The 26864-nt window shown below is 37.4% G+C and overlaps 1 protein-coding gene across 4 annotated transcripts in view; it reads left to right on the plus strand.

The window, feature by feature from the left end:
• PCCA (propionyl-CoA carboxylase subunit alpha) overlaps positions 1 to 26864 on the plus strand; it is a 414072-nt gene that overhangs the window by 160130 nt on the left and 227078 nt on the right. For all 4 annotated transcript variants that reach the window (XM_047081502.1, XM_047081516.1, XM_047081510.1 and 1 more), the window contains 2 exons: positions 7390 to 7484; positions 10631 to 10781. In XM_047081502.1, coding sequence (XP_046937458.1) covers positions 7390 to 7484; positions 10631 to 10781 — 246 coding nt within the window. The remainder of the gene's footprint in view (positions 1 to 7389; positions 7485 to 10630; positions 10782 to 26864) is intronic.

A 26864-nucleotide genomic window follows, 5' to 3' on the forward strand; every position in this document is an offset into this window, starting at 1 on the left:
ATGTTTCCATAACTTCAAAATAGAGAATGTACATAAATTGATCACTTCCCTTTGGAATTGGGTATACTTTTTGTCAGAGTGCCAGAATGTTGGTCAACAGAGGGAATGATATAAAAATCCTATAGGAACAAGCAGTCCCAAGATGGACCAGGCTGAATACATTGTGCCCAGAGGCTCATTAGCCCTCTTCTGAGACTGGCCATTTCAGAGCTGTTTTTGTTTTGTTTCGTTTTTTAAGTGCTTCATCTGGATTCCTATTATTTCAGTTCACCAAATGTCTGCGTGGCTGGCCCACTGAGATAAGCATTCTTCTAGGAGCTGGTAGTAGAGAGATGAGTAAATGATTTCCTCTACTCAGGTTAAGATTTTAATCCAACTGCTAAAGTGGTTGTGGGGAGTATGGATTTCAGCAGGACAAACTGGGTTTTCTGAAATGGCACACAGAGGATGATGATGTGTCCTGAATTGCCATTTTTGTCAGAATTGTCTTCATTCTATTTTACACATTAGGGCTATAAATTGAATTCAAATTGATAAAACATAAATATCAAATTTGAAATCATACTGAAATTTAGGTTATTATTGTCCTCATTTCAGTGTGAATAGAGAACCAGAAAACTAATAGGTTATTTGCTGCCCTTGCCCCTTCTGATGGGGCATAGTAAAAGTCCTAGGTTTTGTCATTGTGGTTTTGTTAAGTTTAATTTTCATTTTACATAGATATTATTTATGAGTAGAAAATCTTCATCTAGATCCTCAAATTTTCCAGAATGGGAAAAATGTGCAAACATACATAGTTAGTAGTTAAACATTTTTTTTTTTTTAATGTTTGTTTATTTTTGAGAGAGAGAGAGAGAGACAGAGCATGGGCAGGGGAGGGGCAGAGAGAGAGGAAGACACAGAATCTGAAGCAGGCTTCAGGCCCTGAGCTGTCGGCACAGAGCCCGATGCTGGGCTTGAACCAACGACCCACGAGATCATGACCTGAGCCAAAGTCGGGACGCTTAACCGACTGAGCCACCCATGCACCCCATCAGTTAGTAGTTTTAAAATGTTGAATATAGTGTATTTATTTCTGAAGTTAGCAGGATTTTTTGTTGTTGTTGGTTTTTTGTTTTTAGATGTTATAAATTGAGATAACACAGCTCTTCAGTAAAGTCCACAAATCTTGTGTACGCTTCAATAAAATTCTTGTGCACACATGGAAACCTGTATAGCAACCATCCAGATAGATAGAGAGATGGATAGATAGATAGATAGACATAAGATGTATAGCACATTTCTGTGGCATTAGAAGACTTCTTCATACCATTTCCCAGCCAATCCCTGCATTTCGCTACCAAAGTACCTGCTGTTCTGACCTCTAACACCACAGATTATTTTTGTCCTTAAACTTCATATAAATGAAATTATACAATATATATTTGGTTATACGTACTTGGCTTCTTTCACACAATATCATATCTTTGAGATTCTTCCATGAGGCTGTATGTTATTCATTCTAAGAAATTGTTCTGCAGGGGCACCTGAGTGGCCCAGTTGGCCAAGCGTCTGACTCGTGATTTCGGTTCAGGTCATGATCCCAGGGTCGTGGGATCAAGCCCTGCATCAGGCTCCATGCTGAGTGTGCAGCTTAAGATTCTCTCTCTGCCCCTCTCTCTTGCTTGTACTCTCTCTCTTTCTAAAATAAAAAATAAATAAATCAGAATAAAAAAATAAATTGCTCTGTGATATTTCATTGTTTGAATAACCTGTAATTTATCCATTTTCTTGTTGGTGGGTCTTCTGGTTGTTGTCAGCTTTTTAATGCTGAATAAATTGCTGTGTCTTTTCATGGACATATATATTCTTTCAGATATACTGAGGAGAAATATTACTGGATTACATGGTAATGTTATGTTTAGTTCTAGTAAATACTGTAGTTGTCATATATTTGTATATATTTTTTATTTTTATACAAGTTTTTTTAAGTGTTAGAGAGACAGACAGACACAACAAGTGGGGCAGGGGCAGAGAGAGGAGGGCAGAGGATCTGAAGTGGGCTCTGCGCTGACAGCAGCAAGTCTGACTTGGGGCATGAACTTATGAACCATGAAGTCATAACCCGAGCCGAAGTTAGACGCTCAACTGACTGAGTCTTCCAGGCGCCCATATATATTTTTAATATATTTTTAATAAGCTTCACTCCCAGTGGGGGGTTGGAACTCACAACCCTTACATCAAGAGTTGTGTGCTTCACCAGTTGAGTCAGCCAGGTGCCCCTGTCCTTTATATATTTTGGATATTAACCCCTTATTAGATATATCATTTGCAAGTATCTTCTCCCATCGGTAGGTTGTCTTTTTGTCTTGTTGATGGTTTCCTTTGCTGTGTGAAAGCTTTTTATTTTGTGGTAGCCCCAATAGTTTATTTTTGCTTTTGTTTTCCCTTGCCTTAGGGAACATATCTAGAAAAATGTTGCTGTGGCCGATGTCAGAGAAATTACTAGAATTTTTATGGTTTCATGTCTCACATTTCGGTCTTTAATTCATTTGGAGTTTATTTTTGTGTATGGTGTTAAAAAGGGTGGCTGAGCCTGGGTGGCTCAGTTTTCACCTCAGGTCATGATCTCGTGATTTGTGAGATTGAGCCCCACATCAGGCTCTGTGCTTACGGTGTGGAGCCTGCTTGGGATACTCTCGCTGCCCCTCCCTAGCTCACGTGCCCTTGCTCTCTCTCACTGTCTCTCAAACTAAAATTAAAAAAAAAAAAAGTGATCTAGTTTCATTCTTTTACATATAGCTGTCCAGTTTTCACAACACCATTAACTGAAGACACTATCTTTTCCCCCTCGTATATTCTTGCCTCCTTTGTCATAGATTAACTGACATAAAATCATGGGTTTATTTCTGGGCACTCTGGTTAGTTCTGTTGATCTATGTGTTTGTTTTTGTGCCGGTACCACACTGTTTTGATTACTATTTGTAGTATATCTTGAAATCTGGGGTGGTGATACCTTTAAGCTTTGTTGTTCTTAAAATTGCTTTGACTACAAATTTTGGGATTATTTGCTTTTAGTCTGTGAAGAATGTTGTTGGTATTTTGTTAGGGATTACATTAAATTTGTAGATGGCTTTGGGTACTATGGATATCTTAACAATATTCTTCCAGTCCATGAGCATGGAATAGCTTTACATTTGTTTGCGACATCTTCAGTTTCTTTCATCAGTATTTCATAGTTTCCAGAGTAAAGATCTTTCATCTTCTTGGTTATTTTATTCCTAAGTATTGTATTCTTTTTAGTGCAATTATAAATGGAATTGTTTTCTTTATTTCTCTTTCTGCTATTTCATTATTATCATATGGAAATGTGGCTGATTTCTCTATATTGATTTTGTATCCTGCACCTTTACTGAATACATTTATTACTCCTAGTAGTGTTTTTGGTGGAGTCTTTAGAGTTTTCTATGTATGGTATCATGTGTCTGCAAATAGTGACATTTTAACTTCTTCCTTACCAGTTTGGATGCCTTTCATTGCCTGACTGCTGTGGCTAGGACTTACAGTATTTTGTTGACTAAACGAGGCAAGAATGGGCATCCTTGTCTTGTTTTTGATTTTGAGAAAAGTTCTTTATTTTTCACCATTGAGTATGGTGTTAGCTGTGGATTTTTTGCATCTGGCCTTTATTATGCTGATGTACGTTCCCTCTAAACCCACCTGAAGAGTTTTTATCATGAATGGATGTTGAATTTTGTCATGCTTTTTCTGTATCTGCTGAGATGATCATATGATTTTTTTTTCATTTTGTTAATGTGGTTATCACACTGATTAATTTGTGAATATTGAACCATCCTTGCATCCCTGGAATAAATTCCACTTGCTCATGGTGAATGGTTCTTTTAATATATTGTTGAATGTGAAGGCCATCTTTGGATATGAGCTACCACAACCCATTCTTCAGGCCCTAATGATCATGTCCTTCCATAAGTAGAATATAAACATCTTCCTTTCAAGACCAGAATCTCTTTTTCAAACTTGGCCCTGCTATGGATGAGACTTCTTGTGTACAGCTCATTAAAAGCTGTTTTCCTGATGCAGAGTGCGACCTCTGTATTTAAAGACAGTTTGACGCCTCCTTGTCAAACTTGCAGTGATGGGAGGAAAGGCTATGACACTGCAATAAGTAGCCCCATTCAACAAGGTTAAAAAAAAAAAAAAGCTAGGCACACAGTATTTATTGGCTGTTACTTTTTTTTTTTTTTTTTGAGAAAGATACAGAGACCAAGTGGGGGAGGGGTAGAGTGAGAAGGAGACAGAATCTCAAGCAGGCTCCATGCTGTCAGCACAGAACCCAATGCCGGACTCAAACTTACTAACCATGAGATCATTACCTGAGCTGAAACCAAGAGTCTGATTCTTTTTTTTTTTTTTTAATTTTTTTTTTCAACGTTTATTTATTTTTTTTTGGGACAGAGAGAGACAGAGCATGAACGGGGGAGGGGCAGAGAGAGAGGGAGACACAGAATCGGAAACAGGCTCCAGGCTCTGAGCCATCAGCCCAGAGCCTGACGTGGGGCTCGAACTCACGGACCGCGAGATCGTGACCTGGCTGAAGTCGGACGCTTAACCGACTGCGCCACCCAGGCGCCCCGAGTCTGATTCTTAACTAATTGAGCCGCTCAGGTGCCCCAGCTCTTATTTAGTATTTGAAAACCAGCAGTTGAAGTAGAGAGCTCTCATAGGAGTTTTTTTGTTGTTGTAATTCTTGGTGAGAGATGATGGCAACTTGGGCCAGGGTGTTGGTATTGGAGGTGAGGAAATGTGATTGAATTCTGGATACTCTGTGAAGGTAGACTAGATTTTCTAAAAGATCAGATGTGATGTATAAGAAAAAGTGTAAGACATCAAAGATGGCTTTAGGGTTTGGGCCTGAGGAATTGGAAGACTGGGACTATCTTTTACTGAGGAAGGAAAAACTATGAGAGATGCATGTTTTAGGGAGGAAATCAGGGTGTGATGTTGGATAAATCACAGTTGAGATATCAAAGTGTAGGTACTAAGTAGACTGTTGGATATTTAAGTCTGTAATTTAGGGGAGATACTTGGGCTGTCCTTCCTGTAAGATCTTACAGGCAAAATTAATTCCCCCTTCTTTGTATTCCTCATCTGTCACTTATTTGTACTATTAGAAGACCATTTATTTTATCTTTGTCTGACTTTTCCAATAGACCAAGAAGTCCTTGAAGGCAGTTAGTAGGTCTTATTCACGTTTGGTTCCAACAACCAGGCCGATGTCTTTCACATTACCAATACTCTATAAAGCTTCGTCAAGTCGTGTTATATAATCTAGGCGATAATTTTAAACACAGGTGAAAGTGTTTTAAATAGGTAACAGTAATTACTTAAATAGGTAACAGAGATGTTGCTCTATCTGATCTGTGCTTGGAAGTTTTTTATTTTCCTCAATTTGCATTTATATGAGGTGATTTGTGCACACTATAAGGGACATTCAATGAAAAGTGAGCATTCCTTTCACCCTTGTCTCCAGGTCCCCTGGTTTCTGTCCCTAGAAGCAGGCACTGTTACTGTTTTTTGAATATCCTGCCATGGACTGTGAAGTATAGATATGTATGTCACTTACATGCATATAGATATGTATGAAGCACTTTTCAGTAGGCAGTATTTCTGGGAGATTTTTCCACATTGAGTACCTGCGCATTGGTAAAGGGCTATATTAAAAGTTTTTTTTTTTTTTTTTAAATCATGATGGGGGGGCAACTGGCTGGCTCAGTCAGTGGAGCATGCAACTCTTGATCTCAGGGCCCTGAGTTCGAGCCCCACATTAGGTGTAGAGATTACATTTAAAAAAAAAATCATGATGGATTTAAGGATTAACTTCCCTTACAAGCACTTTTTATTTAGATTGTCGGGTCACTTAGTTTCTTCATTTATTTAGTGGAATAAATCCTTGTCAAATTATTTTTGTTGAATGCTTAGGAAATGGCAAGACTTTATAAAAAGAACCAGGAGACTACACAGACTTCAGGGAAAAATAGATGTGATTCTATATATGAATCTAATATGTTATAGTTAGAAATATTTCTGAGAATTCTTGGTTATGGCTTAATTTCTTGGACGCAAAGTCTGCTTTCACTCCCTTGTCAACTAGAATGAAAAGAAATAGAATAAATTTAGTGTTAAACTATTTTTCAGGTATGCTTCATGCAGCCACCTTTGAGTCTTAAAAATCAAATTCCAAATTTTTTGACATTTAATTACTGCAGTGTTTTCCTTTGCTTGGATCATTCTTAAGGTTTAGATAGGTTTTATTCCTAAAAATTAAGTTTGCATTCATATGTTAACTACTCATTTCATAGCTTGTTATACTTGCTGTAACCATGATCTTTTTTGATTTTATATTTTCAGCAGCCATATAAAATATTAAGATGATGCTATCTGCTATTTATAATGCGTAAGGAAACAGAGTGACTTGCCCAGAGAAGTGAGTTAAAATTGTTGCCTAGCCTAAGCCTTCTAGAGTAGCTTTTACTTCTGTGACCTTAACATATGCATTCAATAATAGTTATCTACTTCTTAATCATGAAAATATATTAATCTGTTCCTAAAAGCAAGCATTCTGTCCAAAAATATTAACCAAGAGCATGTTTTAGGGTTACCAGATTTAGCTGATAAGATACATATTAAATTTGAATTTCAGATAAACTGGTTTTTGTTTTGAGGTGAAGGTACGTCCTAGTAAGTATTTGGGACCTATTTTCTTTAAGATTTTTGGTTGTTTATTTAAAATTCAAATTCAACTGGCTATCCTGTTATTTTATCTGGCAGTTCCAGCTCATTTTTCAGTATTACAAATGGGAAAAATCATAATGTGTTACATGGTAACCCCAGACTTTTTATCACTTTCTATAACAAAAAAAAGCACATAACAACATCCATATATAAATAATAGACTACATATTGGATGTAAATAAGATAGTATTTCTTGATCAACAGGTATTTAATGATGTTAAAAACAAACCGATGTTTGTGATAACAGTCATGGTTTTCCTAAAGCATCACTGATACCTAGAACATATATTCCCCTTTATTGAAACTCAGTTTCCTTCACAAAATTTGTACAATTGATGTGGTATTTCCCCTAGTACATTGGAAATGTAACATGAGAATTTTTTCCTCAAGTCTTTTAAAACATTTTAGTGAGTTTTTGGGGTTGTAGATAGTTTTCCTCTATCAACATCAACCAAAAGAGAAACATATTTGAGAGGTACATGTGTTTTGTGAGGTGTGCTTGGTAAAAACCAATGGTTGTTGCATGGTGAAAATGTTAATTGGGCACATACTGTATAGGTTTGGCAGTATAATTTTTCAAGCGGTGTACTCTGTCAGGTTTTAGGTGATAAACATGGGAATGCTTTGTGGCTCAATGAAAGAGAATGCTCAATTCAGCGAAGAAATCAGAAAGTGGTGGAGGAAGCACCCAGGTAAGAGTTTCTCTCAGTGAGCATTTATAACAGACTGATTTTGTTTCTTACATTCCTTTCCCATTTTACTGGCTAAAATTGCTTTAATTGCAGTTTGGTAGACATGGTATGATTCTATTGATGTGTATTTTTATAATTAAGAATTTGCCACTTCAGCTTCCTCAGTACTTAGTGCATGACACGTGAGAGAGTTCTTGGGAAAGAAAGGTGGGGTTTTGTTAGAGGAGAGAGTTGGGTGGATAGCCAGCTATGACTTCCACAGGCTTCTAGGGAATAGACCCTGCTAGTGTTTCCAGTCATGTGGAATGTCCAGGATCTTCTGTTGGTGAAAGTTTCATAAAGTTGATCCTGAAGTTTTTAAATTTATCTTACCATGAAGAGGCTTCTGGAGCATAATTTTTAGAGATTTCTTGATTTATCAGCACTCTTTCAGGCACTTCTCCAAGCCACCTTTAGATGTGTTGAATATAGCAATTTCATGGAACTTCATGTCTAATTTGATGCTAGGTTGGTATTTATATATATCCAAGTTGTCTCTTAGTCCTTAAAAATCCCACTTGAGTGTACATTGTTATTTTTAATAACCAGGCGATAAGGAGTATAGCCAATTATAACTTTGTCATAGCCAGTGTGCCTTGATATATGTGTATAGTTTCTGTAAAAAGTAGATGTGGCTATGAGCAGATTTTTAGTCACAGGGTAATGGCAAAAAGCAAATCCTACTTCATTTATAATGGTTTTTATTTATTTATTTTTAACCTGTATTTATTTTTTAAGGAGAGAGACAGAGCATGAGCAGGGGAGGGGCAGAGAAAGGAGGAGACACAGAATCCGAAGCAGGCTCCAGGCTCTGAGCTGTCATCATAGAGCCCGTCCTGGGGCTCAAATTCAAGAGCCATGAGCTAAAGTTGGGTGCTTAACTGACTGAGCCACCCAGGTGCCCCTGGTTTTTAAATATATGGTATAGTATAGTGGTTTTAAAACATGGTTCCCAAGTTTTTTGCCACTTCTCCTGTTGAGGAGTAGGGGTAGGGATCTGTGTACCTTCCCCCTGGTTTTGTGTTCTGTGACTGTTTGAGCAATAGTCTGTGTAGAAGTGATGCTGCCTGAAGGGGCCTTAGGAAACTGCCAGCTTCCACTTCTGTTTTCTTGGGACGCTTAGCTTGAAGAACAGCCCACTGCAGCCTGCACATGGCCTACCCCTGTCTCATGGCCCAGGATCAGGATGTAAGAGGGAAGGAAGAAGAAAAGGCAAAAGCAATGTTTATCTGTATCTTTAGGAAGGATCCCTAAATTTACCCGTGCTAACTTGGTGGTGATCTGGAGTTAGGCACTTTGCTGGGAAGTTGGGAAAAGTCTTTTTTTTTTTTAATTTTTAATGTTTATTTTTATTTTTATTTTTTTTTAATTTTTTTTTCAACGTTTATTTATTTTTGGGACAGAGAGAGACAGAGCATGAACGGGGGAGGGGCAGAGAGAGAGGGAGACACAGAATCGGAAACAGGCTCCAGGCTCTGAGCCATCAGCCCAGAGCCTGACGCGGGGCTCGAACTCACAGACCGCGAGATCGTGACCTGGCTGAAGTCGGACGCTTAACCGACTGCGCCACCCAGGCGCCCCATAATGTTTATTTTTGAGAGAGAGACAGAGAGAGAGAGAGAGAGAGAGAGAGAGAGAGCGCGCGCACACATGTGCAGGGAAAGGGCAGAGAGAGAGAATCGGAAGCAGGTTCCAGGAGCCTGATGTAGGGCTCAAACCCACCAGCCGTGAGATCATGACCTGAGCCGAAGTCGGATGCTTAACCGACTGAGCCACCCAGGCACCCCGGGAAAAGCCTTTTTTAAATTAAGTAACTGTGTGTCCTGCTAAAATTCTTCTAGTTGTGTAGAAGGGGACAAGGATTCCTGGTAGAATAATAGTAGTCTCTGACACACTGCTTTTATAATTTGGTGCTATCTTCTTATTGCTTCTAATATAACTAATTTTTTATTTAAAATTCACTCAGGTTTTACCTGGGGGAAAAAACCTTTCACAGACTAGGAACCTTGAATCATTATTTTTGTCTCATTTCTCTCTCTTTCTCTGGAAATGTAAGTTTTTGTTTGAACTCACCTATTCATTGAGAGAAAAAAAGGAACATTTAAAGCCATAGGAACCAAAAAGAAAACAAAAACAAACAAAAAAAAATGGGAACTGATCATTATGCTTGATAGGTATTTGTATATTATTATTTGTGAAATAGTAAAGTAAGTGTAATATGTAGGTTTCAGTTTCTAGATTTTGACTTTACTGCTGTGTTTTATTTGAGTGCAGTGATGAGGTTACTTATCGCTCTGAGTATTTTTTACTTTACAGTTTATTGAAGACATTTCAGGTTTATTTGCCTGCTGGAGGGTTATTTTGGTATTGTGAAACAAAAGTTTTGAGGATTTATTAGATGTACAATGAGTTCTTGTTATATGTGGTAGTTATGTTTTATAGAGTCCTTGTGAACACTGAATTAGTGAATACTGAAGCATTGTTCCTAGGGGAGGCCCAGAGTTACGTTCTGTGAGCCTCTAGTTGGGTCATTTTAATCCCTACGTAACCTTGATGAAAATGTCCTGACATAACCTTGTTTTATGTGTGTTCTTGTTGAAAGACACCTTGCTAAATGCATGTTGTTGATTCATTGATACTGATCTCATAGCCCCAGTCGGCAGTGCTGTAACACATGCCGGAAGGTAGTTCATCCACCACACGTGTTCTTCTGAAGGCACATCTCATGCTCTGGTTTCTCTTCAAATCGCATAAATCTTTCGCCTTTTACTGAAGGCACATCTCCCAATTTTAGCTTGCGAAAATTTGAATATGTGTGTTTAAGTTTTACTAGTTGGAAACAGCTACTTGTGCTAAAACTGATGGAAGTTGCAGCATAATGTGGAAAGTTCAAATACTAGTTTTATGAAAAATCTAAAGCTGACTTATTTAAACATGTTAGGCTTAATAACACAAAAAGCACATGTTATAAACACTTGTAAAGCATATAATATAAAATCTTAAATTGATAGAGACCATACCTGAGTAAACTCTAAGAAAATTTTTATACAGTGCACACAAAAGATTACTTTTGTTCAAAATGTTGATTAATCTTTCTGTATTGGCAGCATTTTTCTGGATTCTGAGACTCGAAGAGCGATGGGAGAACAAGCCGTAGCTCTCGCCAAAGCAGTAAAATATTCCTCTGCTGGAACCGTAGAATTCCTTGTGGACTCAAAGAAGAATTTTTATTTTTTGGAAATGAATACGAGACTCCAGGTAACTGTTTTTCATTCCTCACCATGCCTCTATACTTGACCCTCTTCTCCCACCCATTTTTGTTTTCATGAAACTTACAAGTCAACTTCATAAAGTCCTAAAGATTTCATGTTTATGCTTGTGCTAAGACATGTGTTGGGAATGACAGATAACTAACAGGGTAATTTAATGGTCAGTGTCTAGGCCTTCTGCTTTGTTACCGTTAATACTCCATATTGGAAATTTCACTTGGGTTTTTTCCCCTAACCTCTCTTGATGACCTGTATTAGTCAGGGTTCATGTGCTGTTGAGAGAACTGCTGTGGGTGTGATAAACAGAAAGGGATTAAGTGCTTACAAATCTTTGGAGGAGATGGAGGGGGGAGGAAAGGTCCCTAGAGTAACTTTCAGGAATGGCTCTCAGAACTAGACCAACCAGCCTGGCTTCTAGAGGAACTGCCACCATGATGAGGTTGAGAAGTCAGGCTGCCACCCTGGAACTCTTTTTTTTTTTTTTCTTTTTTTTCTTTTAACTTGTTTTATTTTTTATTTTTTAAAATTTACATCCAAATTAGTTAGCATATAGTGCAACAATGGTTTCAGGAGCAGATTCCTTAGTGCCCCTTACCCATTTAGCCCAGCCCCCCCTCCTACAACCCCTCCTGTAACCCTCAGTTTGTTCTCCATGAGTCTCTTCTGTTTTGTCCCCCTCCCTGTTTTTATATTATTTTTGTTTCCCTTCCCTATGTTCATCTGTTTTGTCTCTTAAAGTCCTCATATGAGTGAAGTCATATGATTTTTGTCTTTCTCTAATTGACTAATTTCACTTAGTATAATACTCTCCCAGTTCCATCCACATAGTTGCAAATGGCAAGATTTCATTCTTTTTGATTGCCGAGTAGTACTCCATTGTATATATGTGTGTGTGTGTGTGTGTGTGTGTGTGTGTGTGTGTGTGTGTGTGTATACATACTGCATCTTCTTTATCCATTCATCCATCGATGGACATTTGGGCTCTTTCCATACTTTGGCTATTGTTGATAGTGCTGCTGTAAACATGGGGGTGCATGTGTCCCTTCGAAATGGCACACCTGTATCCCTTAGATAAATGCCTAGTAGTGCAATTGCTGGGTCGTAGGGTAGTTCTATTTTTAGTTTTTTAAGGAACCTCCATAGTATTTTCCAGAGTGGCTGCACCAGCTTGCATTCCCGGTGGAATTCTTGACATTAGGGACATACTTCCTCTGTTCTAGTCAAGGTCTAGGAGGACTGGTGGCTTTTATTCCTTCTTCCCCTTTTTCTTTTATTTAAGCTGTAAACTAAAATACACATTCAGAAAAGTACATAAAACACAAATTTAAAGTTGAAAAATTACTATAGCAAAAACCCATGGAAGCATCAAGTGGATCTTGAAGAACCAAAATGCCAGCTTCTTACACCCTCTGCCCAACTTCTTCCCCTTCTAAGGATCCCTTCTCCATCCTTCTAGACCTATTTCCTATTCTGACTGAATCCCGACTGAATCAGCCAGGATCATGTGATATGTAACTTTTTATACCTTGCTTCTTTTTTCAACATGATAAGATTACACTGTGGGATTGGATTTCATTTATTATGGCAGAATTTATGGTATCTAGATGCGTTTCAGACCAATGTTGTAAATATTTGTTGAGTTTGTGTAAGTATTTACCTTAGCAGTTGTTGCTTAAAACTTAAGATACTTGTGTTTGAAATCACTTTTTTAGCCTGTAGTTTATTGGCGTGAATATCTTTAAGAGTGACAGAATTTTGCGTTTTGGAGATTAATTTGATTTTGATTAAAAATAATGTCTTTGTAACGAAGTATGTCTAATTAGATAATTAGCTGGGAAATCACGTTTTTTATTAAAATGGAGACTTTATCATATCATGATGGGAATACTAGTTTGTAATATGATTTCTGAAGGGAATTTAAAGTGACTACAAGACATTTGTATTTTATTCCAGACGCAAGAGCTACTAGATTGTTTAGGGTAATTATCAGAATTTACAAAATTAATAACAAGTGTTGTCTTCAGGACACTTTATTCCTGTGTGTGTGTGTGTGTGTGTGTGTGTGTGTGTGTGTGTGTGCGCGCGCGCGCGCGCGCGCGCGCGCATTTTATTTGTTCCTGGCTCATTTATCTCAATCTGAAAGTTTTTCCAAGTTGGCCCCCCCATGGTTGTTTTGGTATAAGACCTCTGAAAGTTGGTATTATGTCAGATGATGCTATGCAGTTGATCAAAGTCATTAACTACTTATGTTTACAGTTTATGTCTTAGATAGCTTGTCAGCAAGTTCTGTTCTATACTCCCAGAAAAAAATTATAAATGAATTTAAAAAATTAATTTTGTGACAAGCTTTACCTTATTATATCTGATAGTACCTAATTTTATGCTATTTAATATCACACTTTCATCCATTTGTGTTTCCCATTTAATGTTTTATTATTATTTTTTTATGTGTGTTGACTTCCAGTGACTGTAATCCTATCAGTTATCAGACAAATTAATTTTGATTTTCTAGAAGCATGTGTGTTGGGATATTTCTTGGTGGAAGCTGTAACTGAATGGGAACATGAAAAAAGAACCTTGAATTTCATCGTATTCAGAAAGCCATTCTTACATATTTCAGAGACTTCTTTCTGATATTTAAACAATTCAAATGTTCTTGTAATAGATTTTCTCTTTCAAATTTCTTTACTAACCTTAAATTATAGTACTTAAGGCACATTCACCAAATTCTTTATCTTCTAAGATACATGTTATCTCTAATTAGTGTTTCATTTTGAGCCTGGAGGGCTATAATTTTCTGTGTTCTTTTTTTTTTGTTTGTTTTGTTTTCTTCCTTGAAATATCTTGATTGGGCTATCACTTTTTCCAGCTTCAGAACTTAACACGCTTTTTTCTGGTTAACAGAAATGTGAGTAGCATCACATTGCTTGATTTATTTATTTATTTATTTATTTTGGGGGGGGGAGCGAAATTTGAAATACAGATACAGTTTCTCCTTAAAGAGGTGCGACACTGAGAAAGTCACCAGTTTTGGTGCATGAATGCTTGGTTCAGTTGACTGACTTTGTTCTCAGTCTGGTCAGAATTTATATGTCAGAATTATCTATGCTGTCCTTGTATATGTTTGATTGTTTTCACAGTCGTTAGTTTTCTGTTGCTTAATGAAAAAATTCAAATGCTTCCCCGTTACGGTTCCTTTTTTCTGTATCCTCCACCTTCCCTCAGAGTGCTCTTTCCTGCTACTGTTATTCTTGATATACTAGTTAGGAGAGAGTCCTTTCTTTCCCAAGTGTGCTATTCAGTGTGACCTCTGTGTACCTTTATCATGTCATTCCTTTTGCTTGAAATGCCTCATTTCCTGTAGTAGAAGCTCACATATACATCTACTCACACACACATACCTGTATAGATGTTTCCTTCTCTCCTTACGGAAGACCGAAAAAGGTGATTTTGTTAAAATGCCATTTTAATTAACGAAATTGTATGTAATTCTGCTTGAATAGTTTTAGTTTCGTATCTTAATGATAAAACTAAGAATTGGCAATATTTGGTTTAAAAAAATTCCAAATGGTTCAAAAGAGTATACATTGGAAAAATAACTCTCCATACCACATTTTTATCTCAACCATTTAATTTTCCTCTGGAGGCATCCTTTGTTTTACTTAACAATGCATCTTTGGTAGTGTTCCATATCTAACTTAAAGCATTATCTTCTTTTTTTATGATTTTTAACATTTAGTTGTAGCTGTACAGTCCTAGAATTTCACCAGTTTCCTGTTGGCAGTTTTTCCAGGATTTTGCTATCACAAATATTGCGATTATGAATGATCCTGTACATCATCATTTTGCACATGTGGAAGTAGAATTGCTGGGGAAATGTGAGCTTTAGTAATTTAATTAAGTATTATTGGTGTCTTTTATAGGAGAGCTTATTTCTTTATTCCCTGACCAAAAGGATCTTTGACTTTCTGCCTTTGTCTAATAGTGAAAAATAGCATCTCATTTTCATTTTCCTTCTTATGAGTGAGGTTGAATTTTTCTTCATAGACTGATTCACATTCCCTTTTCTTTGAATTGACTATTAGATCCTTAGCCTTTTGTTATTGTAGGTGTCCTTTATTTTTTTTAGGCAATAGGCATTTGTGATATTTTTTTTAAATTTTTTTTTTTTTAACGTTTTATTTTATCTTTTTTGAGACACAGAGAGAGCATGAACGGGGGAGGGTCAGAGAGAGGGAAACATAGAATCTGAAACAGGCTCCAGGCTCTGAGCTGTCAGCACAGAGCCTGACACGGGGCTCGAACTCACGGACTGCGAGATCATGACCTGAGCCGAGGTTGGCCGCTCAACCGACTGAGCCACCCAGGCGCCCCGGCATTTGTGATATTAAGAGGAAGCAATGCTCTGTGAATATTTTTCACCTTTCTATAGAGTGAGGGCTTGTCTTTTTTTTTTTTTTTAAGTTTACTTATTTATTTTGTTAGAGAGGCATAGAGAGGGGGAGAGAGAGAATCCCAAGTAGGCTCCTCACTGTCAGCACAGAGCCGAATGCGGGGCTCAAACCCACAAACTGTAAGATTGTGACCTGAGCCAAAACCGAGTCAGACGCTCAACCGACTGAGCCACCCAGGAGCTCCCCTAGAGTGAGGGCTTTCTAGTCAAAGAAAGACTGTTCGTGCCTAGATTGAAGGATAGTGACTTTAAGACAGAACTGGAGAGAGTCTTATTTTTCCTCAGAGCCATTTGAATTTCCCCTTCCCTCAGAAAGATAGGTGTACATTAGAGCCAGGTTGGCTCACTCTCCTCAGGGTCAAGGAAGGGCAGATATGGCAGCAACTCTTACATAAGCCCTGAGTTTAATAGTTTTGGGGTTCCTCTCCTGTGCTTCTTACTCTTCTGCATGCGTAGGGAAATAAGGCCTTTATCACATTGCCTTATATGGAATTGAGATGTGGGGAATAGTGCTAATATGTTCTATGAGTAAATAATTGGTTTCTTCTCCCATCTACAAACCATTTGTTTCTTGGCAAGATTACCAAATAAATGTGGATTAAAACAAAACAAAATAGGTGTGATTTGTTATTTTTCCTTCTTCACCTCTTGCCTCTTTGACTTGGTATATTGTTTTTTCTTCCTATGTAGATATTTTTTGTTTTAAGTCTTACACTTGCATTTTAAATCTCTTATTTTTGGTGTTACAACATACTTAGGCTTTTCCTACTCATTCATAAATTAAATATTTTTCTTACATGTTTTCTTTTAGTACTTACTTCATCTTTCCTGGTGAAGTTTTCACTTCATCTGGAATTTGATTTTATCTGTTTAAAAAATGGCTACCTGATTGTCACAACCATCTTTGAATAATTTTTCTTTAATGTAGTAATTGGAAGTCACCTTAATTTTATCATGAATTCTCATATGTGTGTAGATCTGTTTTCTTTTTTAACCTTTCTGTTTAATCATGTGCTAGTACCACACGGTTTGGGATGTTATATCTCTGTGTTATAACACAATATCCAGCAGGACTGTTCCTTTCTCATTACTCTTATTTTTTTATATGATGTTTTAGAATTCGCTTATTTCGTTTATATTTAACCAAAGAAAAAGATTAAAATGATGAAATTGCTGAACTATTAGATAAATGTTTCTAATTTTCCAGAGATATTAAGTCCTTAAAAGATGTTCTTAATAAGAAAAATGGTTATTAAAACCATTTATGTTTTTGTCATCATATTTCTTCATACTTTAATTTGAAAGAATATATTGTTTCCCTTTTACAAAAATGAATGGAAATTGGCATATTTATATTTAATTCTGCTGTCTTTTCCCCCTAACTCTTCATTTTTGCTATTTTTATTATTAGTTTTATATTACTGTAACATTTCTGTAGCAGAACTCTCCTAGTGTCTTCCCTTTTTGTATTTTAACTTGTTTTTATGGTCACCAGCAGCATCTTTCCATAGCCTCATGATTAATCGGTTCTTCATTTTGATTCATCTTATGGTTATATGTTCTTCTTTTTCTTTCTTTTAAAAGAACTTATTTTTGAGAGGTATCCATGGTGTATTTTCTGAGTTCTTAGATGGGTGGTAAGGTTGTCTTTATAACTGAAAAATTTCCTTTCACCTGGGTATAAAATTCTGGGGTTTGAGATCGCTGAATTAGCATGTTACTGGACTTTTTAACTACCAAAATTCACTAAGAAAACAGAAAGAAAGAAAGGAAGAAAGAAAGAGGAAAAGGAAATAGAGAAAGGAGAGATGAGAAATCACTTGGAAGAGAGAAGGCTCTTTAAACTGATCTGTGTGGGGAACTACAGCTGTAGGGAGGGAACAGCCAGTGCTGCTAGGGAAAGAAGAGCAGGAGGAAAGCTCTTGCTTGTCCTTTGCTTTTGTTTAGGGACAGTTATTGCCCCTCCCTCACAAGGGAGCCTCGTATTGATGGCTCTGACCAATTTGAATTAATTTAGCTGATTCTTTTAATATTTTTTATATCTTTTTAATCGCTACATGTACACAGGACTTTCTTGATTTTCCATTTTCTTCTGTCAGCATCTCACTTTGTCCACCCCCTCTGCACAAATGCACATTTCCCATCTTTCTAGTCTACTATGTCATGATTTGGGTTAGCTCAGTGTTTGGGATTTTATTATGACCACAGTGTGAACACTATTCACAGCAGTCCTGTTGTCACCTAAGATTACTTTCACTTTCCTGCACCAGTTTTTCCTTACTGTTAAAAATTGTCTTTGTTTGCTTAGTTTTCTGTGTGCCTATCACTTATTTATCCAAAAACTTGTCCCATGTTTAAGTATTTGCAAGCACGTTGAGTTTTCTGTCAGTTTTACTTTTTGGTAGAAATAGTTGGTTCCTTTTGACTTACTGTAGTCTGGAGTGGTTGCCTTCTACATTTGCATTTTGACTTTTTAGCTGAGATTTCCCTACTTTGTCCTGAAGATTCCTTACACTTCCCTTTTTTGGATCTCTTTTCTCTTGGATTTTTGTCGTAAACATTCGTTTATTCCCTTTTTTCCTGGAACACGTCTTTAAAAGGTAGCTTCCTAAGAACTAGTGCACAGGACCTAATTAAATGAGAATTTGCATGAGTGCAGATGACTCTGTATTAACTTATTGTGGGGAAAAAACCCAGTAGTTTTTATTGTGGTGTAATGTGCATATCATAACATTCATCCATTTTAAGTATACAAACTCAGTAGAGTGAATGTTTGTATCCCTCCAAAATTCGTATGTTAAAACATAACTCCCAAGGTGATGGTATTTGGAGGTGAGGCTTTTGGGAGGTGATTAGGTTACGAGGGTGGAGGCCTCACTAATGGAATTTGTGACCTCGTAAAAGAGACCCTAGAGAGCAACCTTCTCCCTTCTGTCATGTGAGGACAGAGTGAGAAAGAAGACTCCCATGTATGAATTGGAAAGTGACTCTCATCAGACATTGCATTGGCTGGCACCTTGATCTTGGACTTCCCAACCTCAGAACTGTGAAAAATAAATTTCTGTTTTTTATAAGCCACCCAGTCCATGTTATTCTGTTACAGCGTCCCAAATGGACTAAGACAAGTCAATAAAATTTAAATAAATATACAGAGTTGTGCTACTAACATCAGAATCATTCTATAGAACATTTCTATCACCCCATAAAGTTACCTGTGCACATTTGAAGCCATTTCGTTTCTTTTTTAAAAGATTTTATTTTTTTAAAGTAATCTCCACACCCAATGTGGGGCTCAAATTCACAACCCCAAGATCAAGAGTTGGATACTGTAATGACTGAGCTAGCCAGGTACCCCTGTAGTCATTCCTTTTTACATCCCCACTCCCAGACAACAGTTAATTTACTTTGTTTCTGTAGTTTCCATATTTTATATTTCTGGACACTTTGTATACGTGAGATCAAACAATATATGGTCTTTTGTGTCTGACGTCTTAGCATGTTTTTGAGGTTTATTTATGGTGTAGTGTGTTTCAGTAGTCTGTTTTAATTGCTGAATAGTATTCCATTGTGTGGATATCCTATATTTTACTTCCCTACTTATAAGTTTGTGGATATTTTAATTGCGCCCACTTTTTGGCTGTTGTGAATAATGCTGCTATGATGATTGAGGTATAAGAGTTTGGACAAATTATTTAATTACTCTTGGGTAGATACATAGAATGGAATTGTTTGTTGTGTGGTAAATTATGAAACTGTCCAGCTGTCTAAACAGCTGTAAAGTGGCTGCACCATTTTACATTTCCATAAATAATGTGGAAGAGTTTCAGTTTCTCTACATTTCCATATCCTTCTGAATAGGTACTTTTTAATTGTCTTTTTCATGATAGCCATTCTAGTGGATACAAAATGCTATCTCTTTGGGGTTTAATTTGCTATTCCCTAATGCTTAGTGATATCAAATCTCTAGGTGCTTATTGGTCAGTCATGTTATCTCCTTTAGTTAAAGTGTCTAATCATATCCTTTGCCTAATTTTAAATTGGTTTATCTTATTATTACTGAGCTGTGGAATTATTTTTTTTAAAGATTTTATTTAAGTTATCTCTACACCCAACGTGGGGCTCAAACTCACAACCTTGAGATCAAGAGTTGCACACTCCACTAACTGAGCCAGCCAGCTGCCCCTATAAGAATTCTTTATACATTCTTGATACAGATATGCAATTTCTAGGTATTTTCTCCCAGTTTGTGGCTTGTCTTTCTATTTTCTTAATGGTGTCTTTTGAAACATAAGTTTTTTACCCATTAAAGCCCAGTTTACTATTTTTTCCTCATTTATGGATTGTGCCTTTGGTATCGTACCTGAGCATTCTTTGTCTAACCTGAGGTCACAAAGACTTTCTCCTGTGTTTTTTTCTAGAATTTTGAGTATAGAATTCTGGATTAGAATTAACTTTCTGTTAGTGTCTTGAAGACCTTTTCCGGCTTTCTTTTAGTTTTGACTTTTGATATTGAGATGTATTCTGATTCTTGACCATTTGTTTAAAAATTTTTCTCCCTCTTGGGGCGCCTGGGTGGATTAGTCAGTTAAGTGTCTGACTTTAGCTCAGGCCATGATGTCACAGCTCGTGGGTTCGAGCCCCACATCAGGCTCTGTGCTGACAACTTAGAGGCTGGAGCCTACTTCAGATTCTGTGTTTCCCACTCTCTTTGCCCCTCCCCTGCTCACACTCTGTCTCTCCTTCAAAAATAAATATTTAAAAAATTAAAAAAAAATTCTCCCTCTAGAAATTTGCAAGATCTTACCTTTGTCTCTAGTTGTGGCCAAAACTGTTAGTTGTCTACCAATTACTACTAATAAGGAAAAATAGCTTTTATCTTTTATTAACGTTGTGAATTCTTTTGATACTTTTGCTTTATATTCCTATAATAAATTTTAATTAGACATAATGATTTTCCTTTTGGTGTTTTACTGGATTTTGTGAGCTAATTATAATGATTTTGAATTTTTACTTTTTAAAATACTGTCTTTACCAGACTTAATATTATATGTATTTTTTGAAACTGTGAGAATATTGTATAGGTAATAGGCATTATGTGTTCCTTAAATATTAAAACTCAGATGTGAATCCATTTGTATTGGTATCTTTCTCAGTGGTAGGTCTTTAAACAACTTTCTAATTCCTTTTGTGGTAGACTGTCCATACTTTATGAGGTAATATGATCTATTCATAATCAAGATTATTGAAGGTTAATGATTTATTCATGTTCTTCTAGATTTTTTTAACTACTTTTTAAGTGTATTTATTTATTTTGTGTGTGTGTGAGAGAGCATGAGCAGGGGAGAGGCAGAGAGAAAGGGAGACAATCTCTCAGCGCAGAGCCTGATGTGGAGCTCAGACTCATGAACCATGAGATCATGACCCGAGCTGAAGTTGGATGCTTAACCAACTGAGCCACTTAGGTGCCCGAGTTCTTTTTTTTTTTATTGGATCTATTTGATTTAGAAAGAGATACATAGAATTTCTCATCATAATTAAAAAAAATAGGGATGCCTGGGTGGCTCAGTTGGTTAAGTGTTTGGCTCAGGTCATGACCTTCACGGTTTCTGGGATTGAGCCCTGTATTGGTTTCCATGCTGACAGCCTTGAGCCTGCTAGGGATTCTTGCTCTCCCTCTCTTTCTGCCCCTCCCTCACCTTCTCTCTCAAAAATAAGTAAGTAAATAAATAAAAATATATTTTATCTTTTAGAGAAGTTTTAGGTTTACAGAAAGATGAGTAGGAAGTACAAAGAGTTCCTATATACCCTTTTACCCATCCAGCCTTAGTTCCCCCTATTATTAATGTTTTGTATTAGTGTGGTATATTTGTTACAATCGATGAACCAGTGTTGACACATTGTTATTAACCAGTAATTTACATTAGGGTTCATTCTTGGTGTTGTACATTCAGTGGGTTTTGACACATATTTGATGACATGTATCCACCATTACAGTGTCATGCAGAGTAGTTTCACTGCTCTAAAAATTCTTGCATTCAGGACCTTCTTGCATTTCTTTCCTTGGCTCTTTCCCTCTTTCTTATTTCTTTCCTTCCCCACCTGCCCCCATCCCTTCCTTCTTTTTCTTCCTCCATGTGTCAGTTTTTCTGTCTCTTTTATGCATGGTAATTGTCAAACATACAGAAGTCTAAGAAGAGCAAGAGTGGTATGGTAAAGTCCCGTGAATCTGTAACCTAGCTTTGTGTTTACTTTGCTCATATTGTTTTATATAAGCCTTGCTTTTGTCCCTTTTAGTTGGAGTATTTTAACAAAAATCTCAGACATTATGTAATTTCATCTGTTACTACTTCAGTGTACATCTATATTCATTTTACAGCAAGTTGTCCTTGCATTTTAAGCAATGTTTACTTTGCATATTTATGTATATATCTATATCTATGTATGGTAGGTATATGTTTATGACATTTTACTTGCATTGTGTACCTTGTATCATTATATCATATCTTTGTCTTGTTTAAAGGGTTTAATTAAAAAAAATTTTTTTAACATTTATTTTTGAGGGAGACAGTGTGAGAAGGGAAGGGGCAGAGAGACAGAGGGAGACACAGAATCTGAAGCAGGCTCCAGGCTCTGAGCTGTCAGCACAGAGCCCAACGTGGGGCTCGAACTCACGAGCCATGAGATTATGACCTGAGCCAAAGTTGGACACTTAACTGACTGAGCCAAACAGGTGCTCTTGTGTTCTGTTATTTGATATTTATGTTGCTCTTCCAGGCTTCTAATTCAAGTTCTAATGGCTACATCTTTTCCTTAAAGTATTCAACTAAGTTGCATAGTTGGGAAATTGTGTTATTTTATCCCAGAAATTCCCCTTGAGCATGGGGGTATGTGTGCATGTGTTACTACCCTTGAAGTTTCTAAATGCCCCATTGCTTTTTTTTTTTTTCCTCCTGTTCCTCAGCTGCTCTGTTTCACTAGGTGTCTATAGCATTATTCTGAATGATTGGCCTGTCCCTGATGGGTAAGCTGCCTCCCGTGGCTTTACTGTAGTTGATTTTGGGCTCAGTACTGAGTTCTGTTTGTTGTAATATTCAAAGTGGCAGCAGTCCTTCGAGTGGTTGAAGACACAGCCTTATCTACTCCTGAGGTCAGGAAGAGCATATATCTCTTCGTGTTCTCTTCGTCTCCAGGAGAATCCAGCTAATATTCATTCACTACTCAGACTTGTTAGCCGAGTGATCAGGGACTCTCCTGGAGCCTTTAGCAACTGTGTTTTCTGGCAGCATAGATCTCTGCAGGCCAAGCTGTCTCCGTGACCTCTTCTTTCATATCTTTTCCTGGGGATCTCTGAAGCTGGCCTCCAGGTGTCCCCCAGCCCACGGGAGACCACAGCCACCTGCTCTCCATCACTGTTTGCAGTATCCTGAACTGCTCACTGACTCTGGGGGAAATAGAGACCATGGGATTTGGAGTGGAGCGGTGCTGGTTTGGCCATCTTCCAAAGCAGAAATATTTAACCAGGGTTACCTGGATGTCGTTAAGCAGCTTTGGAGGAATCTGTGGACCCTCTGAAATTGGATACATGCTTTTCTAGAGAGAAATTTAGTGAGGTTCTAGACCCTAAAATGGTTCATAACAGCTATAGCTGACTAATGGGCAAGTCCTTTATTCATTGTTTTCATTAATTGCAAACATCCTCTATTCTGATTAGCGCAAGTAAATCCTAGCTCTACTCCTTCCTGGTTGTAGGACTATGAGGAAGTTCCTTAACTTTATTATGCTTCATTACCTGCGTCTATAAAGGGACAGTAACTGTAGCATGTGCTGTATAGGATTGTGGGCATTAAATGAGTTAATGCATTTAAAATGCTCAGAAAAGTGCCTGATTTAGACTAAACACTCCTTCTTCCTGAGAATTTCACCATGATATTCTGCATGCTATGTTTGTTAAATGTGGTTAACGTGTTTACTATTACTATTGTCATTATTAGGAAAGCTTGTCAGTAGTCATTTTTTTCAAATGGCAAACTGAGCCACAAATTAATAACTTTTTAAATTATTCTTTTGTCTGTTAACTGCAGAAACATTGTTGCAAATGAACAAATATACTTGCAATAAACCACTTTGAAAGGTATCTTTTTATCATAAGGATATTTGTGCAAGAGACTAGGAGACTAGAAGAAGGCTTGGAAATCTAAAAATGAAGCTGATGCGTAAAAGTGTTTGTTACATTCATACGTTATTTTTGCTTAGACCTTTTTGCTAGAAGATTAATGTTAGGACCCTGAATATACCTTTGCAAATTCGTGTGTGTGTATAATTGCTGATTTCCAAGTGTAGGTTGTTTATAGATTTTAGTTCTTTGGGAAAACAGCCTTTATGTAGTCTACAAAGATTATAAGAACTGGAACACTGTCAAGTAGAAAGGAATAATATCTTACAGTAGTGAACGCCCAGGTGTGGTCAGCTGGCTGACCATTCCATATCCTTAAGAAAAGAGAGCTGAATTCTCCCACTTTTGTTAGATTTTAGTCAGTTCCTCATATGTGATTGCCACAGTGAAATCAGAATCTACTTTCACAATGGGATGAAAGAGAAAGTGAAGTGGAATTGATGAGATTCTATGGAGACGAGACACCCCCACCTCCCATCAGATAATTCTGCACCATGTGGTATCTTTATATTGCAGAAGGATTTTAGAAACTCTAAATTGATTTTTCCTCTTTGTTATTTCACTTATTTAAAAATTAAGAATTATTGCAATCCAAATTCTGATTTCTAAGAATTGACTATAACTGACAAATACCATATTCTAATTTCAGAGCAGTTTTGGATTTTAAAAATATTCAGGATTGTCCATACTAAAAGAGTTCGGTCTTCTTTGAAGTTAGAGTGTTGATTGAAAGAATAATCGATGCAATTAGGATAAATTAATATGGAAAATGGATTTGTGACTAATTTGTAAAATTACATTTTTGCCAGAAGGGACATTTTAGATATGGGCAGAAGTTGACCTTTTTGATTATTTTTAAAGTCAGGCCAAGGTTCACAGACTGGCTTAGAGTAAGCCAGAACTGGAGTGTTCTGGAATATTTGAAGCCAGTCTCATATGAAACTGAGAATACAGTGTAGGCTATGCTATATTTTCCCTTTATATTTATTGAGTCTTATTAGAAAGTTGAAGGAAAGAAGTTTCTATTACTCAGATGTGAATAGGTCAGATACCTTCACTTAGGTTTTTGTTTGAAAGCATACTGTGGTGTCTACTATTGAAAGACTATTTTGATGTCTTTGAGTTCTGGACTCTTACCTAGATTTTAATTTTTCAAATTTGTTCCTGTGTTAGTTTCCTAGAGCTGCTGTAACAACGTGCCACAGACAGGGTGGCCTAACCAGAAGAAATTTTTTTTTTAATGTATAATTTATTGTCAAATTGGTTTTGACAACACCATACAACACCCAGTGCTTATCCCAACAGGTGCCCTCCTCAATGCCCATCACCCACTTCCCCTCTCCCCCACCCCCATCAACCTTCAGTTTGTTCTCAGTATTTAAGAGTGTCTTATGGTTTGCCTCCTTCCCTCTCTGTAACTTTTTTTTCCCCCTTCCCCTACCCCCTGGTCTTCTGTTAAGTTTCTCAGGATCCACATATGAGTGAAAACATATGGTATCTGTCTTTCTCTGCCTGACTTATTTCACTTAGCATAACCAGCAGAAATTTATTTTCTCATAGTTCTGGCTAGAAGTCTAAAATGAAGATGTTCACAGTGTTGGTTTCTTCTGGTGGCCTCTCTCTGTGGCCTGCAGATCGCCGTCTTGTCTCTGTGTCTTCACATGGTCTGTCTTCTGTGCTGTATGTTCGTGTCCTAATTTCTTCTTCTTCTTTTTTTCAAAAAAAGAACATTAAAAAAATTTTTTTTAATGTTTATTGTTGAGAGACAGAGACAGAGCGCAAGCATGGGAGGGGCAGAGAGTGAGGGAGACACAGAATCTGAAGCAGGCTCCAGGCTCTGAGCTGTCAGCACAGAGCCCGACGTGGGGCTTGAACCCACAGACAGCAAGATCATGACCTGAGCTGAAGTCGGACACTTAACCCACTGACTCACCCAGGCGCCCCCCTAATCTCTTCTTTTAAGGACATTAGTCATGTGGGATTAGGGCCCACCCTAATGACCTCATTTTAAGTTAATTGCCTCTTTGAAGACCCTGTCTCCAGATACAGTCATATTCTGAGGTACTAGGGGTTAGGGCTTAAACATATGAAATGGGGGGAGAGGGGGGACACAGTTCAGCCCATAACATAAAGCCGTTATCCTTTCTTCATCTAGCTATTTGTGTTGGGAAGCTCGGGGAAGCTCTATAATAGAATCTCTTCAGTTTTTACTGCCACACTTGAATATAGCCATTATTTTCAAGGTGAGTTTACAGGAATCCTATGTTGGGGCCCATTTCCCAATGTGCTTTTTATCTTTGAGTGCTGTGGATCAAAATATAATAACTTTAGATCTTTATTTTGAAATCCTGTATTCTCAGAAGGTAGAGCATCAGAATTTTAATAGATGTATGCTAGGTTCTGTTCTGGACAAAGAAGCTCTCTGAACCGAAAGAGCACAACCAAAAATAATGGCATCTGTTATACTTTCAGGCTGGAATAACAACAAACCGAACAGGGATCTGTTATGCCAAATACCATTATGAAACTCAGTTTTATATAACAGGGCAATTTCCTCATAATTCAACAGGTAGTTACACCTAAACTACTCTGTTGAGTTGAATCAAACAGGTTCTGCTTACCAAAGAGAGCGTTCCCAAACCAAGTCTTGTAACATTTGTTGGGTTAGATTTGATGTATTTATTTATTTTTTCTTTTTCTTTTTTCTTTTTTTAATGTTTATATTAGAGAGAGAGAGAGAGACAGTCTGTGAGCAGGGGAGGGACAGAGAGAGCTGGAGACAGAGCCTGCACAGAGCCTGATGCAAGGCCAGAACCCATGAACTGCAAGATCATGACCTGAGCCTGTCAGGTGCTTAACTGACTGAGCCACCCAGGTGCCCCAAGACTTGATGCATTTAATAAAGATGTTTCGTAAAATCACGTTAATTTTGCAAAATTACAAAAAACATTATTTGAATATTATTCTTTTTTTAATTAAAATTTTATTTTTATTTTTTATTTGTTTTTTCCTGAGAGAGAGCGCATGATCAGGGGAAGGGCAGAGAGAGAGAGGGAGAGAGAGGGAGGGAGGGAGGGAGAGAGAGAGAGAGAGAGAGAGAGAGAGAGAGAGAGACAGATAGACAGACAGACAGACACAGGCTGAATCTGAAGCAGGCTCCAGGCTCTGAGCTGTCAGCACAGAGCCCGACACCAGACTTGAGCTCACAAGATTGTGAGATCATGGCCTGAGCTGAAGTCAGACACTTAACTGACTGAGTCACCCAGGCACCCCTGATTATTAGATACTCTTAATGTTCACTCACCAAATACCTCTTCTTTGTAACTCATATGCCTTCTATATAAAATGAGAGTGGAGTATTAAGGAACAGGTTCATGCATATGGTGGGATTTTGTAAATTTCAGTGCTATTACATGTTAGTTAGGTATGTTGGTTGGGTCATCTTT

The sequence above is a fragment of the Lynx rufus genome, unplaced genomic scaffold (genome assembly GCF_022079265.1).
Source record: "Lynx rufus isolate CCGP_SWC_20201006 ecotype Redwood Valley unplaced genomic scaffold, mLynRuf1.p SCAF_1, whole genome shotgun sequence".
Classification (NCBI taxonomy): domain Eukaryota; kingdom Metazoa; phylum Chordata; class Mammalia; order Carnivora; family Felidae; genus Lynx; species Lynx rufus.